We start from the raw sequence: 13831 nt of genomic DNA on the forward strand, positions 1-13831 counted from the left end.
CAGGATGGATTTTGAGGTGGTTTGAAGGTTTTTTGGGGTTTTTGCAAGCCGGGAAATGGTGGAGGAAGATCTGGGAGGTGACGGTGGGGCCGTGGGTTTGGGCAACGCCACCGGCAGAAGAAGTTGGTGGTGGGTGGGTTTTGTGGTGGCCCTGAGGTGGGGGAGAGAACTCACCAGTGTGGAGTTTCTGGTGCTCCTTGAGGTGTTTCTTGAAGTTGAAGGATTTGCCACAGCTGGGCTCCGAGCAGGTGAAGGTTTTCTGGTGGACGTGTTGGTATTTCTTGTGGTGCTGATGGGTTTGCCAAGAAAAAAAAAAAAAAGGAGTTGGGAGTTGAGAAGCCCAAGGGCACCTTCCAACCTCCCCCATTTTCCTCCCTGAGAGTGAGACCCCCCCCCAGGGACCCCAAAACTGCTGCTGGGACCACCCAAGTCCCAGCTTTGGAAGCCACGGGTGGTTGAGGAGGCCCAATCCCAAATCAACAACCAAGATGCCCAAAAATGGAGCTTGGCCCCATCCTTGTGGGGCACCCAAGCTCCCCGTGGTTCTCCAAGAATTTTGGGAGCAGCTGGGATGTTCCGAAAGGGGTGAATGGATCCCAAGCCAGGGGTTGGACCCCTCCTCACGTTGAGGTACTGCCGATTGGAGAAGATCTTCCCACAACCTTCGAAGTCGCAGAGGAGGAGCTCGCGCTTCGCCGCCTTCCTGCAGGAGAGAAAAAAGTTGGGAAAAAAAAAAGGATCTGTGGCCAAGGGAAGAGCAGCAGGAAGGACCTGGAAGCCCACCAGGATCCTCCTCACCCATCTTCAGGGCTTCCCCACCCATCAAAACCTCAACTTCAAGGCCAGAAAACCCCCGAGGAGGCCCCGGACGGCGCGAACGTCGCGGTCGTCGGGTGGAGGAGCTGCCACCTTCTCCTCTTTTCCAAAGGGTTGGGAAATGGGAATTCCTCCCCTTCCCCACCCACCTGATCCTCTTGGGACCGATCTGGGCCACGTCCTCGTCGGGCAGGGGTGGTTTCCTCCTGCAGCTGCAAGGGGAAGGGAAGAAAAGAAAAAAAAAAAATAAACATTTTGAGATGTTTGAGCTTCTTGGGTTCTCCAACCTCAAGGCCAAGGGGGTTCAAAGCAAACCCCACGCTCAAACCACCCTCTGGGCCAGCATTTTGGGTTCCTTTCAGCCATTTTGAGGGATTTCAACCAACGACGGTGTGAAAAAATGGACTTTTCAGACATGGAAAGTGGGGAAATCTTTTATTATTCGGTACAAAAAAAAAAAAAAAAAATCTTTCACGTGGGTCTTGGGTCGAAGAACGTTTGTCAACTTCACTTGAGTCATCAGCAAAGGTTCCAGCTGGGGTTGTATCAGAAATCTGGGGCCAAATCCCTGAAACTGAAGAGAAATCCGTTCAAAACGAGGCGTGAGGAGGAGAAATTAAGGATTAAAAGATAGAAAACAGAAATAGAAGGTTAAAAGAAATTAAAAAACAATGACCCCGCGTCCTCAGAGTCTTGGTTGGCCAAGAAAGTCAACGGGAGCTTTCCTCAACCTCTTGTGTCCACCTCCAATGGCCCTTTGGGGCATCTTGAGGTGTTTTGGGGGTTTGAAGACCCCGATTTTAAAGGGAAACCCCCCTAAAATGTAGAAAATGTTGATAAATCCTATTTTTCAATTCCCATTTGGCTCCAGAGACCAAACCCAAACCTTCAATGGCCTCATGGAAGAGTTTGGGTTGGAGGGTTCCAACTCATCGTGTTCCAACCTCCAAACGGAGTCAAAATTCACGAAAATGGAATTTTTCAAACTAAAATTTGAGCCCCCCCCAAGTGCCACGTGCCCAAATTCCATATTTACCCTCAGATTTTTTCCTGGACCCCTTTTTTTTTTTTTCTTTTGCTCTTCTAACATTTTTTGGACCTGTGAGGAGATGGAGAAGGTGTTCAGCACCTCAAAAAGCACCAGAGATCGCGAGGGAGCGCAGAGCTAATTAAGAAAAACCTTAATGAAGCAGCACTGTAATTACCTGAGGAGTTTTGGGGTGCGTTTTGCTGAAGATCCCAACTTTTTTGAAGGCAAAATGTGGTGGCTCCAGGGAATTTTGATGAAAAAAAAGGGATTTTTGACTCCTTCGGGAGCCAAGTGACGTCTCCTCGCGCGGAGAGGCGGCGCCTGGACCATCCTCTTGAGTCCTCATCAAGCCCAACCTCTAATTAATTCTTCTGTGTGAAGCCCCAGCCAATGATTTCATGATTTGAGGTTATTTAGAGCCAAAAAAAAAAGTGATTTTTCAGGCCTCTTGGTTGAGCTTGAGTCAAGGCTTCTGTCCCCTCCCTGAGCTGCTGCAGGTGAGAGCTGAACCTCCAGCTCTGGACTTGGGGTGTCCACCAGGAGGTGTTTTTAGGGTTTTTCAGGAAAATTCCAGCACCTCCTCAACCCCACTCCACGAGAGGTGATGGATCAACCTCACGAAGCTTCCCCGGGACGAGGTCCACGCGCCAGATCTTTCCCCCCCCCCAACACTTTTTACAAACTCTGCCACCCACCGAGGTCAAACAACTCTGTCCTGCAACCAACAGCACCACGAGGAGCCCCCTGGGGGACATTTTGGGTTGGTTTGGATGGTTTCCATCTGCTTGCTCAACCCCAACGTGCCCCCAACGCTCCCTCGGTGGCCAACGGAGTGGTGATTGTCCCCAAACAGACACCTTGGTGTCCACGTGGCCATCGTGGCTCACCTGACTCCTCCAAGCTTCTCCTCTGGTGGGCTGGAGCTGCTCAGGGTTGGTTGGTGGGATGGTTGCTCCTCCTTGATGGGCTTCTTCTGAGCTTTGGGTTGGGTTTGGCGGCGTTGGGGCTCGGAGTCGCTGGGAGAGGAAAGAGGGTTTAGATGGTTGGAGGGGGTTGGACGTTGGTGGGACATTGGTGGGACATGGCAGGACGTTGGGTGGAGGTGGTTGGATGATGGTTGGAGGGGGTTAGACGTTGGAGGTTGGTTGGAGGGGGTTGGATGGTGGTTGGAGGGGGTTGGACATTGGTTGGAGGTGGTTGGACGTTGGTTGGACAGGGCTGGACATTGGTTGGATGTTGGTGGGAGGGGGTTAGAGGTGGCTGGAGGTGGTTGGAGGTGGTAGGACATTGGTTGGAGGTGGTTGGAGGTTGGTTAGAGGGGGATGGATGTTGGTTGGAGGAGGTTGGAGATGGTTGGATGTGGTAGGACATTGGTTGGAGGTGGTTGGACATTGGTGGGACGTGGTTGGAGGTTGATTGGAGGTGGTTGGATGTTGGTTGGGTGTTGGTTGGGTGTTGGTTGGAGGGGGTTGGGTGTTGGTTGGATGTTGGTTGGGTGTTGGTTGGAGGTTGGTTGGAGGTTGGTTGGAGGTTGGTTGGAGGTTGGTTGGAGGTTGGTTGGAGGTTGGTTGGAGGTTGGTTGGAGGTTGGTTGGAGGTTGGTTGGAGGGGGTTGGACATCCCAAAGCCCCCCCAGGCAGTAGGTGGTCCCTCCCCAGAAGCTTCACCCTCTGGAGCCCAGAAGCCCCTTCTGGAGGTGCCCCCAGGACCCCACCCCCACCTCCTCCCGTCTCCAGCGGGGGCCGAAAGCCCTCCCAGTGCTCCCAGTTCCACGGCTGCTCCCTCCAGTCACCTGTCCGGGGGCGGGCGGTAGCTCTCATCGCGCAGATCGTCGCTGTAGGCCGAGTCTTCATCCTCCTCTTCCTCTTCCTCTCCTTGAGCTTCGTCCCCTCCTTCCCGTTTCTCCTCCGGGTCGCTGAGGGAACGAACGGGAGGATCCGCGTCAACCCCAAGAAGATCTTGGGTGGAGAAACTCAAGGGATGGGGAGGAGGGGCCCAACTTTGACCTTCGGCCTCTGGAGGAGCCTCGTGCAAGACACAACTCACCTCCCGTTGGCCTTCGCGGTGGCTCCCAACTCCGGCACCGCTGGAGCTGCGAGGAGACAACGGGAGGTTTTGGGGTCTCTTGGGGGGGTCAGGGAGGTCCTTTTTGGGGTCCTTTGGAGGGATCAGGGAGATTTTTGGAGCTGGGGGGGGTCAGGGAGGTTCTTCTTGGGGTCCCTTGGGGGGGGTCCCTTTTTGGGGTCCCTTGAGGGGGGTCAGGGAGGTTTTTGGAGCCGGGGGGGTCAGGGAGGTTCCTTTTGGGGTCCCTTGGGGGGGGTCAGGAAGGTCCTTTTTGGGGTCCCTTGGGAAGGTCAGGGAGACTCTCTTTGGGGTCTCTTGGAGGGGTCAGGAAGGTCCTTTCTGGGGTCTCTTGGGGGGGGTCAGGAAGGTCCTTTTTGGGGTCTCTTGGGGGGGTCAGGGAGGTTCTTTTTGGGGTCCCTTGGGGGGGTCAGGGAGGTCCTTTTTGGGGTCTCTTGGGGGGGGTCAAGGAGGTTTTTTGAGCCAGGGGGGTCAGGGAGTTTCTTTTTGGGATCTCCTGCGGGGTCAGGGAGGTTCTTCTTGGGGTCCCTTGGGGGGGTCAGGGAGGTCCTTTTTGGGGTCTCTTGGGGGGGTCAGGGAGGCTCTTTTTGGGGTCCCTTAGGGGGTCAGGGAGGCTCTTTTTGGGGACCCTTGGGGGGTCAGGGAGGTTTTTGGAGCCGGGGGGGGCAGGGAGATCCTTCTTGGGGTCTCTTGGGGGGGTCAGGGAGGTCCTTTTTGGGGTTTCTTGGGGTTTTCCAGGAGAAGGAGAGGACAGAGCAGCCAGGGGAGGAACGAGCCTGGGGGGCAACTCCTCCCCCCCCTTTTCCAACCCCAAAAGATGTCGGGGAGCAAGAGGGAGGCAACGGGGTCGGCGCAACAACCGCTCCCAAGAGGAAGAGGATGAACCAAAGGGAGAAGAAGACCCCGGAGGAACTCACTTGTGTTATCACCATCACCACCAGGACCTTCTCCCTGCCCCCCATCACCCCCAGGCGACGGAGCCGCTCCCTCTGCCTCAGTTTCCCCCTTCCTGGACTCGCCGAGGGGACGCGCTCGCCGCAGCGACCGCCGGCGCCCGGCGCCGGGCGAGGAACCGCGGCCGGGGGCTCGGTCTTCTCCACGGGGGTCTCCTGGGGGGGGGAGGGGACAGTCCCCTGGGGGGCTGGGGACACCCCAGGAGAAGCTGTGACCCGCCACGCACTCCCACACCAGGCGGGAGGGGTCACCCGTGGCCGGGGCCTTGACGTCGGGGACGAAGCCGCATTCTTGGCCGTGGCCGTGGGACAGGACCACCAAACGTTGGAGAGCATCAGCGTGGAGAAGGTTGGGGTCTGGGTCACCTAAAAACACACAAAAAAACCCCAAAATCGGTCAAAAGCAGCTCTAAAAAATTGTTTTTTTTTTTCTCTCTGAGTTTCGGGGCGGTTGGTCAAGCTCCGCGGGGGAAAAAACATCTCCAAGGGGTTCCCTCCACCTGCTCGTGGTCAACCTCCCCTTTTTCAGGAAAAGATCCCCCAAAAAATTCCCTCAAAAATATAAATATGGATGGGAAGTGACTCTTTTTTCTCAGAACCCCCAAATCTCCAATAATTCCAAAAAACACCCCAGGGAGTGATTATTTTTTTTTTAACAACCCCCAAACCTCAAATAATTCCAAAAAACACCCCAGCGAGTGATTATTTTTTTTTTAACAACCCCCAAATATCCAATAATCTCAATAAAACACCCCAGGGAGTGATTATTTTCTTTTAACAACCCCCAAACCTCAAATAATTCCAAAAAACACCCCAGGGAGTGATTATTTTTTTTTAACAACCCCCAAATCTCCAATAATTCCAAAAAACACCCCAGGGAGTCATTTTTTTTTTCAAACAACCCCCAAACTTCAGATAATTCAAAAAAAAACACCCCAGGGAGTGATTATTTTCTTTTAACAACCCCCAAATCTCCAATAATTCCAAAAAACACCCCAGGGAGTGATTATTTTTTTTTAACAACCCCCAAACCTCAAATAATTCCAAAAAACACCCCAGGCAGTGACATTTTATTTTCTTTTTTTTAGCAACCCCCAAAGCCGTGGAGAAGGTTGGGGTCTGGGTCACTTAAAAACACACAAAAAAACCCAAAATCGGTCAAAAGCAGCTCTAAAAAATTAGGTTTTTTTTTTCTCTCTGAGTTTCGGGGCGGTTGGTCGAGCTCCGCGGGGAAAAAAACCATCTCCAAGGGGTTCCCTCCACCTGCTCGTGGTCAACCTCCCCTTTTCAGGAAAAGATCCCAAAAAAATTCCCTCAAAAAATATAAATATGGATGGGAAGGGCCCCAGGAGTGACTCTTTTTTCTCAGAACCCCCAAATCCCCAATAATTCCAAAAAACACCCCAGGGAGTGATTATTTTCTTTTAACAACCCCCAAATCTCCAATAATCCAAAAAAACACCCCAGGCAGTGATTATTTTTTTTTTAACAACCCCCAAATCTCCAATAATTCCAAAAAACACCCCAGGGAGTGATTATTTTCTTTTAACAACCCCCAAACCTCAAATAATTCCAAGAAACACCCCAGGCAGTGATTATTTTTTTTTTAACAACCCCCAAATCTCCAATAATCCCAAAAAACACCCCAGGCAGTGACATTTTATTTTCTTTTTTTTAGCAACCCCCAAAGCCGTGGAGAAGGTTGGGGTCTGGGTCACCTAAAAACACACAAAAAAACCCAAAATCGGTCAAAAGCGGCTCTAAAAAATTAGGGTTTTTTTTCTCACTGAGTTTCGGGGCGGTTGGTCGAGCTCCGCGGGGAAAAAACCATCTCCAAGGGGTTCCCTCCACCTGCTCGTGGTCAACCTCCCCTTTTTCAGGAAAAGATCCCCAAAAAATTCCCTCAAAAAATATAAATATGGATGGGAAGGGCCCCAGGAGTGACTCTTTTTCCTCAGAACCCCCAAATCCCCAATAATTCCAAAAAACACCCCAGGGAGTGATTATTTTTTTTTAACAACCCCCAAATCTCCAATAATCCCAAAAAACACCCCAGAGAGTGATTATTTTTTGTTAACAACCCCCAAATCTCCAATAATCTCAATAAAACACCCCAGGGAGTGATTATTTTTTTTAACAACCCCCAAATCTCCAATAATCCCAAAAAACACCCCAGGGAGTGATTATTTTCTTTTAACAACCCCCAAACCTCAAATAATTCCAAAAAACACCCCAGGGAGTGATTATTTTTTGTTAACAACCCCCAAATATCCAATAATCTCAATAAAACACCCCAGGGAGTGATTATTTTCTTTTAACAACCTCCAAATCTCCAATAATCCCAAAAAACACCCCAGGCAGTGATTATTTTTTTTTAACAACCCCCAAACCTCAAATAATCCCAAAAAAACACCCCAGGCAGTGATATTTTATTTTCTTTTTTTTTTAACAACCCCCAAACCCATGGAGAAGGTTGGGGTCTGGGTCACCTAAAAACACACAAAAAACCCAAAATCGGTCAAAAGCGGCTCTAAAAAATTAGGTTTTTTTTTTCTCTCTGAGTTTCGGGGCGGTTGGTCGAGCTCCGCGGGGGAAAAAAACATCTCCAAGGGGTTCCCTCCACCTGCTCGTGGTCAACCTCCCCTTTTTCAGGAAAAGATCCCAAAAAAAATTCCCTCAAAAATATAAATATGGATGGGAAGTGGCTCTTTTTTCTCAGAACCCCCAAATCCCAAATAATCCCAAAAAACACCCCAGGGAGTGATTATTTTTTTTTAACAACCCCAAATATCCAATAATCCCAAAAAACACCCCAGGCAGTGATTATTTTTTTTTAACAACCCCCAAATCTCCAATAATCTCAATAAAACACCCCAGGGAGTGATTATTTTTTTTTAACAACCCCCAAATCTCCAATAATCCCAAAAAACACCCCAGGGAGTGATATTTTATTTTCTTTTTTTTTTAACAACCCCCAAAGCCGTGGAGAAGGTTGGGGTCTGGGTCACCTAAAAACACACAAAAAACCCCAAAATCGGTCAAAAGCGTCTCTAAAAAATTGTTTTTTTTTTTCCTCTCTGAGTTTCGGGGCGGTTGGTCGAGCTCCGCGGGGAAAAAACCATCTCCAAGGGGTTCCCTCCACCTGCTCGTGGTCAACCTCCCCTTTTTCAGGAAAAGATCCCAAAAAAATTCCCTCAAAAAATATAAATATGGATGGGAAGGGCCCCAGGAGTGACTCTTTTTCCTCAGAACCCCCAAATCCCCAATAATTCCAAAAAACACCCCAGGGAGTGATTATTTTCTTTTAACAACCCCCAAATCTCCAATAATTCCAAAAAACACCTCAGGGAGTGGTTATTTTTTTTTTAACAACCCCCAAATATCCAATAATCCCAAAAAACACCCCAGGGAGTGATTATTTTTTTTTTAACAACCCCCAAACCTCAAATAATCCCAAAAAACACCCCAGGCAGTGATATTTTAGTTTCTTTTTTTTTAGCAACCCCCAAAGCCGTGGAGAAGGTTGGGGTCTGGGTCACCTAAAAACACACAAAAAACCCCAAAATCGGTCAAAAGCGTCTCTAAAAAATTAGGTTTTTTTTTCTCTCCGAGTTTCGGGGCGGTTGGTCGAGCTCCGCGGGGAAAAAAACATCTCCAAGGGGTTCCCTCCACCTGCTCGTGGTCAACCTCCCCTTTTTCAGGAAAAGATCCCCAAAAAATTCCCTCAAAAAATATAAATATGGATGGGAAGGGCCCCAGGAGTGACTCTTTTTCCTCAGAACCCCCAAATCCCCAATAATTCCAAAAAACACCCCAGGGAGTGATTATTTTTTTTTTAACAACCCCCAAACCTCAAATAATTCCAAAAAACACCCCAGGCAGTGATTATTTTTTTTTTAACAACCCCCAAATATCCAATAATCTCAATAAAACACCCCAGGGAGTGATTATTTTTTTTTAACAACCCCCAAACCTCAAATAATTCCAAAAAACACCCCAGGCACTGACATTTTATTTTCTTTTTTTTAGCAACCCCCAAAGCCGTGGAGAAGGTTGGGGTCTGGGTCACCTAAAAACACACAAAAAACCCCAAAATCGGTCAAAAGCAGCTCTAAAAAATTGTTTTTTTTTTTTCTCTCTGAGTTTCGGGGCGGTTGGTCGAGCTCCGCGGGGAAAAAACATCTCCAAGGGGTTCCCTCCACCTGCTCGTGGTCAACCTCCCCTTTTTCAGGAAAAGATCCCAAAAAAAATTCCCTCAAAAAATATAAATATGGATGGGAAGGGCCCCAGGAGTGACTCTTTTTCCTCAGAACCCCCAAATCCCAAATAATCCCAAAAAACACCCCAGGGAGTGATTATTTTTTTTTAACAACCCCCAAATCTCCAATAATCCCAAAAAACACCCCAGGCAGTGATTATTTTTTTTTTAACAACCCCCAAATATCCAATAATCCCAAAAAACACCCCAGGCAGTGATTATTTTTTTTTTAACAACCCCAAATATCCAATAATCTCAATAAAACACCCCAGGGAGTGATTATTTTTTTTTAACAACCCCCAAACTTCAGATAATTCCCCATAAAAACCCAAATAATTCCCCTTAAAAACTCAGATAATTCCCCTTAAAATGTCAAATAATGCCCCTTAAAAAAACTCAAATAATTCCCCTTAAAATAACCCAAATTCCCCTTAAAAAACCTCAAATAATTCCCCTTAAAATAACCCAAATTCCCCTTAAGAAACTCAAATAATTCCTCTTAAAAAACCAAATAATTCTCCACAAAAACTCAAATAATTCCTCTTAAAAAAATCAAATAATTCCCTTAAAAAATCCAAATAATCCCCTTAAAAAATCAAATAATTCCCCTTAAAAAATCCAAATAATTCTCCACAAAAACTCAAAGAATTCCTCCTAAAAAAATCAAATAATCCCCCTTAAAAAACCTCAAAAAATTCCCCTTAAAAACTCAAAGAATTCCTCCTAAAAAAACCAAATAATCCCCCTTAAAAAACCTCAAAAAATTCCCCTTAAAAAATCCAAATAATCCCCTTAAAAAAATCAAATAATCCCCCTTAAAAAACCCAAATAATCCCCTTAAAAAACTCAAATAATTCCCCTTAAAAAAACCAAATAATTCTCCACAAAAACTCGAAGAATTCCTCCTAAAAAAATCAAATAATCCCCCTTAAAAAACTCAAATAATTCCCCTTAAAAACTCAAATAATCCCCCTTAAGAAACTCAAATAATCCCCCTTAAAAAACTCAAATAATTCTCCACAAAAACTCAAAGAATTCCTCCTAAAAAAACAAATAATCCCCCTTAAAAAAACTCAAATAATTCCCCTTAAAAACTCAAAGAATTCCTCCTAAAAAATCAAATAATCCCCCTTAAAAAACTCAAATAATTCCCCTTAAAAACTCAAAGAATTCCTCTTAAAAAACTCAAATAATTCCCCTTAAAAAAATCAAATAATTCCCCTTAAAAAAAAACCAAATAATTCCCCTTAAAAAAATCAAATAATTCCCCTTAAAAAACTCAAATAATTCCTCCTAAAAAAATCAAATAACTCCCCTTAAAAATCTCAAATAATTCCCCTTAAAAACTCAAAGAATTCCTCTTAAAAAAATCAAATAATCCCCCTTAAAAAACTCAAATAATTCCCCTTAAAAACTCAAAGAATTCCTCTTAAAAAAATCAAATAATTCCCTTAAAAAATCCAAATAATCCCCTTAAAAAAATCACATAATTCCCCTTAAAAAAAACCAAATAATTCTCCACAAAAACTCAAAGAATTCCTCCTAAAAAAATCAAATAACTCCCCTTAAAAATCTCAAATAATTCCCCTTAAAAACTCAAAGAATTCCTCTTAAAAAAATCAAATAATCCCCCTTAAAAAAATCAAATAATCCCCTTAAAAAAACCAAATAATCCCCTTAAAAAAACCAAATAATCCCCTTAAAAACCCCAAATAATTCCCACCTGAGCTCCGGAAGCCGTGGGAGCTGTACCTGCGGCGAGGGAACAAAAAAAAAAAAAAAGCGGGAAAAATGGGATTTTCACGGATTTTCCTCAACCCTGGCAATTTTTGGGGTGGGGGAGGGGTTAGAGCTTGACCTGTCCAGCAGGAACTGGGCCAACTGGGAATGGAGGGAGAAACCCAACTGGTCCTTGAGGCGGCACCAACGCTCCAGGTGGCCCCCGATCCGGATCCGGCACCGGCTGCGCCGGGCGTCCAATTCCCGACGTTTCTGACGGCGAAGATCCGGGGGGGGTCTGGAGGCCATGGGGGGGGGGGGGTCTGGGGGGGGTCAGGGGGCTGGGGAGGGGGGGACAGGAAATGTGGGGAGAGATTTAGGGGCAGTTTGGGGTCTGGGGGGGGCATTGGGGTGGTCAAAGGGGAGATGGGGGGGGATTTAGGGGTGGTTTGGGGGGGGTCTTGGCGTTATGGGGTGGGGGTTGGGGGTTATGGGGGTCCCCGGGGGGGCATGAGGTGTGGGGACAATTGGGGGGGGATTTAGGGGCAGTTTGGGGGGGTCTGGGGGGGGAGATTCTGGGGGGTCAGGGGGCTGGGGGGGGGACAGGAAATGTGGGGAGAGATTTAGGGGCAGTTTGGGTCTGGGGGGGGCATTGGGGTGGTCAAAGGGGAGATGGGGGGGGATTTAGGGGTGGTTTGGGGGGGGGTTTGGGGGTTATGGGGAAGGGTTGGGGGTTATGGGGGACATGGGGGGGGGGTCTGGGGGTTATGGGGGTCCCCAGGGGGGGGCATGAGGTGTGGGGACAATTGGGGGGGGATTTAAGGGCAGTTTGGGGTCTGGGGGGGTCTTGGGGTGGTCAAAGGGGAGATGAGGGGGGATTTAGGGGTGGTTTGGGGGGGTCTGGGGGGGGAGATTCTGGGGGGGCAGGGGGCTGGGGGGGGGGGACAGGAAATGTGGGGAGAGATTTAGGGGCAGTTTGGGGTCTGGGGGGGTCTTGGGGTGGTCAAGGGGGAGATGAGGGGGGATTTAGGGGTGGTTGGGGGGGGGGGGTTGGGAGGTTATGGGGGTCCCCAGGGGGGGCATGAGGTGTGGGGACAATTGGGGGGGGGATTTAGGGGCAGTTTGGGTCCAAGGGGGGGTCAAGGGGGAGATTGGGAGAGATTTGGGGCAGTTTGGGGTCTGGGGGGGGCATTGGGGTGGTCAAGGGGGAGATGGGGGGAGATTTAGGGGTGGTTTGGGGGGGGGGTTGGGGGTTATGGGGGACATGGGGGGGGGTTGGGGGTTATGGGGGTCCCCAGGGGGGGGCATGAGGTGTGGGGACAATTGGGGGGGATTTAGGGGCAGTTTGGGGTCTGGGGGGGGGGTCTTGGGGTGGTCAAGGGGGAGATGAGGGGAGATTTAGGGGCGGTTTGGGGGGGGGTCTTGGGGTTATGGGGGGGGGGGGGGTTGGGGGTTATGGGGGTCCCCAGGGGGGGCATGAAGTGTGGGGACAGTCAGGGGGGATTCAGGGGCAATTTGGGTCCATGGGGGGGGGATTTAGGGGTGGCCATGATCTCTGGGGGGGGTCAGGGAAGGGACAGCTCCCACTCTGTGCCCCCCCCCCATCAAACCCCCCCTCATTTCAGCCCAATCCCCCTTTTCCCCCCCCCCTTTCAGCTCCGTTCCCGCCACCGGGGGCCTTCAAAGGGGCCCTGAGGGAGCCGGAAGGCGAAAGGAAAAACCGCGGCGAGAAGCGGAGGCCTCGGTTCGCTTCCCCGCCTCATCCCCTCCCTCCCGAAACCCCCCGACCCCAAAAACCTCGTCCGCCGGGGGTTCAGCTACGCGTCCCCCGCTGCGTCCCCCACCCCGGGCCGTGTCCCCTTTAAGAGGGGCGGGAAATCGCCGCCCCCCCCCCCTTCCCGTCCCTTGGCTCAGAGGACACAAAATGGCGGAAGGGACCTCCCTCCCTCACAGCTCTCCCGCTCAAACTGCGCATGCGCCCACCGCCCGCCCGCCAGGGGGCGCTGCGCCGCGGAGGCCAAGAGGCGCCTCGTCTGCCCCGCGCAGGGGGTGATGGGAGTTGTAGTCCTCTTCATCTGCGGCCTAGGAAGGCTCTAAAACCGCCGCTTTCCCCTCAAAACGCATTAAAAAAACCCAAAACCCCAAAACCAAACCGTTTTTTCTCCTCAAAAACACAGCGGAGGAAGGGGAAACGTAGCGGATTAATTCATTTCTGTAGAGTTTCTGCCCCCTTTCCATACCGATTCATCATACATTGCACAATGTCCCGGCAACTCCTCTTAATTGGGAGCTGTTTAATTAGCTCAATTAAGCCAAATTTTTTACCAGGTTTATTGCCTTTCATCATCTTGCAGCCCCTCCCAATTAGCCACCGTCTCATTAAAGCAAATAAGCTCAATTTTATTATTACCACTTGTGGTGAGATAGGGCCTGGCGAACGGAAGAACTCAGGGAACTCAGGGCCCCTCTCCCTATAACCAACACCATGCAACCAGTGACACGACGGAAGTGACGTGCTGAAGCCCCAGGTACCTCCATATAAACCCGTGTCACGCTTCAACAAACTCTCTTTTTGCTGCTCATCCCACCTCGGCGTCTGTTGCTTAGCAACCGCGTGCCACTCCGGAACCGGGTCGGGCCTTTCAACGAAAGGCAACAAGTGGTGCCGAAACCCGGCCTTAAACTTCAGTAATCGTTGGAGTGGCAGCGCCAGCACTTTAGTGAGGGTTGTGCGATACTTTTCCCAATCAGGGGGTCAAAGGAATCTTGTTCCAGGCCCGGAGATTGACGGGAAACGCTCATTGGAGGATTTGTTCCTGGTCGAGGTCGGCCGTAGACGGTCCTGTACCTAGCGACTGATGGAAGTTTTTGGGTCCCAGCCCGGAGTCGATGGAGGTTGCTTTCCCGACTCGAGCTCAGAGGACGTGTTCCAGACCGGACCGACAAGGGAGGATGGAAGCCCTTATTAAGGTCG

General features: G+C 49.5%; 1 protein-coding gene across 1 annotated transcript in view; it reads right to left on the minus strand.

Annotated features, from left to right (window-relative positions):
- Nucleotides 1-11169, minus strand: part of LOC139791055 (zinc finger protein 850-like) — a 28866-nt gene extending 17697 nt beyond the window's left edge. Inside the window, exons 1-9 of the mRNA XM_071732845.1 lie at nt 10997-11169; nt 10862-10890; nt 4845-5246; nt 3892-3937; nt 3638-3760; nt 2734-2862; nt 966-1028; nt 625-703; nt 175-289 (exon numbers count right to left, since the gene is read on the minus strand). Coding sequence (XP_071588946.1) covers nt 175-289; nt 625-703; nt 966-1028; nt 2734-2862; nt 3638-3760; nt 3892-3937; nt 4845-5246; nt 10862-10890; nt 10997-11166 — 1156 coding nt within the window. The 5' untranslated portion in view covers nt 11167-11169. The remainder of the gene's footprint in view (nt 1-174; nt 290-624; nt 704-965; nt 1029-2733; nt 2863-3637; nt 3761-3891; nt 3938-4844; nt 5247-10861; nt 10891-10996) is intronic.
- Nucleotides 11170-13831: the final 2662 nt, after the last annotated feature.

This window comes from Heliangelus exortis, unplaced genomic scaffold (genome assembly GCF_036169615.1).
Source record: "Heliangelus exortis unplaced genomic scaffold, bHelExo1.hap1 Scaffold_96, whole genome shotgun sequence".
In the NCBI taxonomy this organism is placed as follows: Eukaryota; Metazoa; Chordata; class Aves; order Apodiformes; family Trochilidae; genus Heliangelus; species Heliangelus exortis.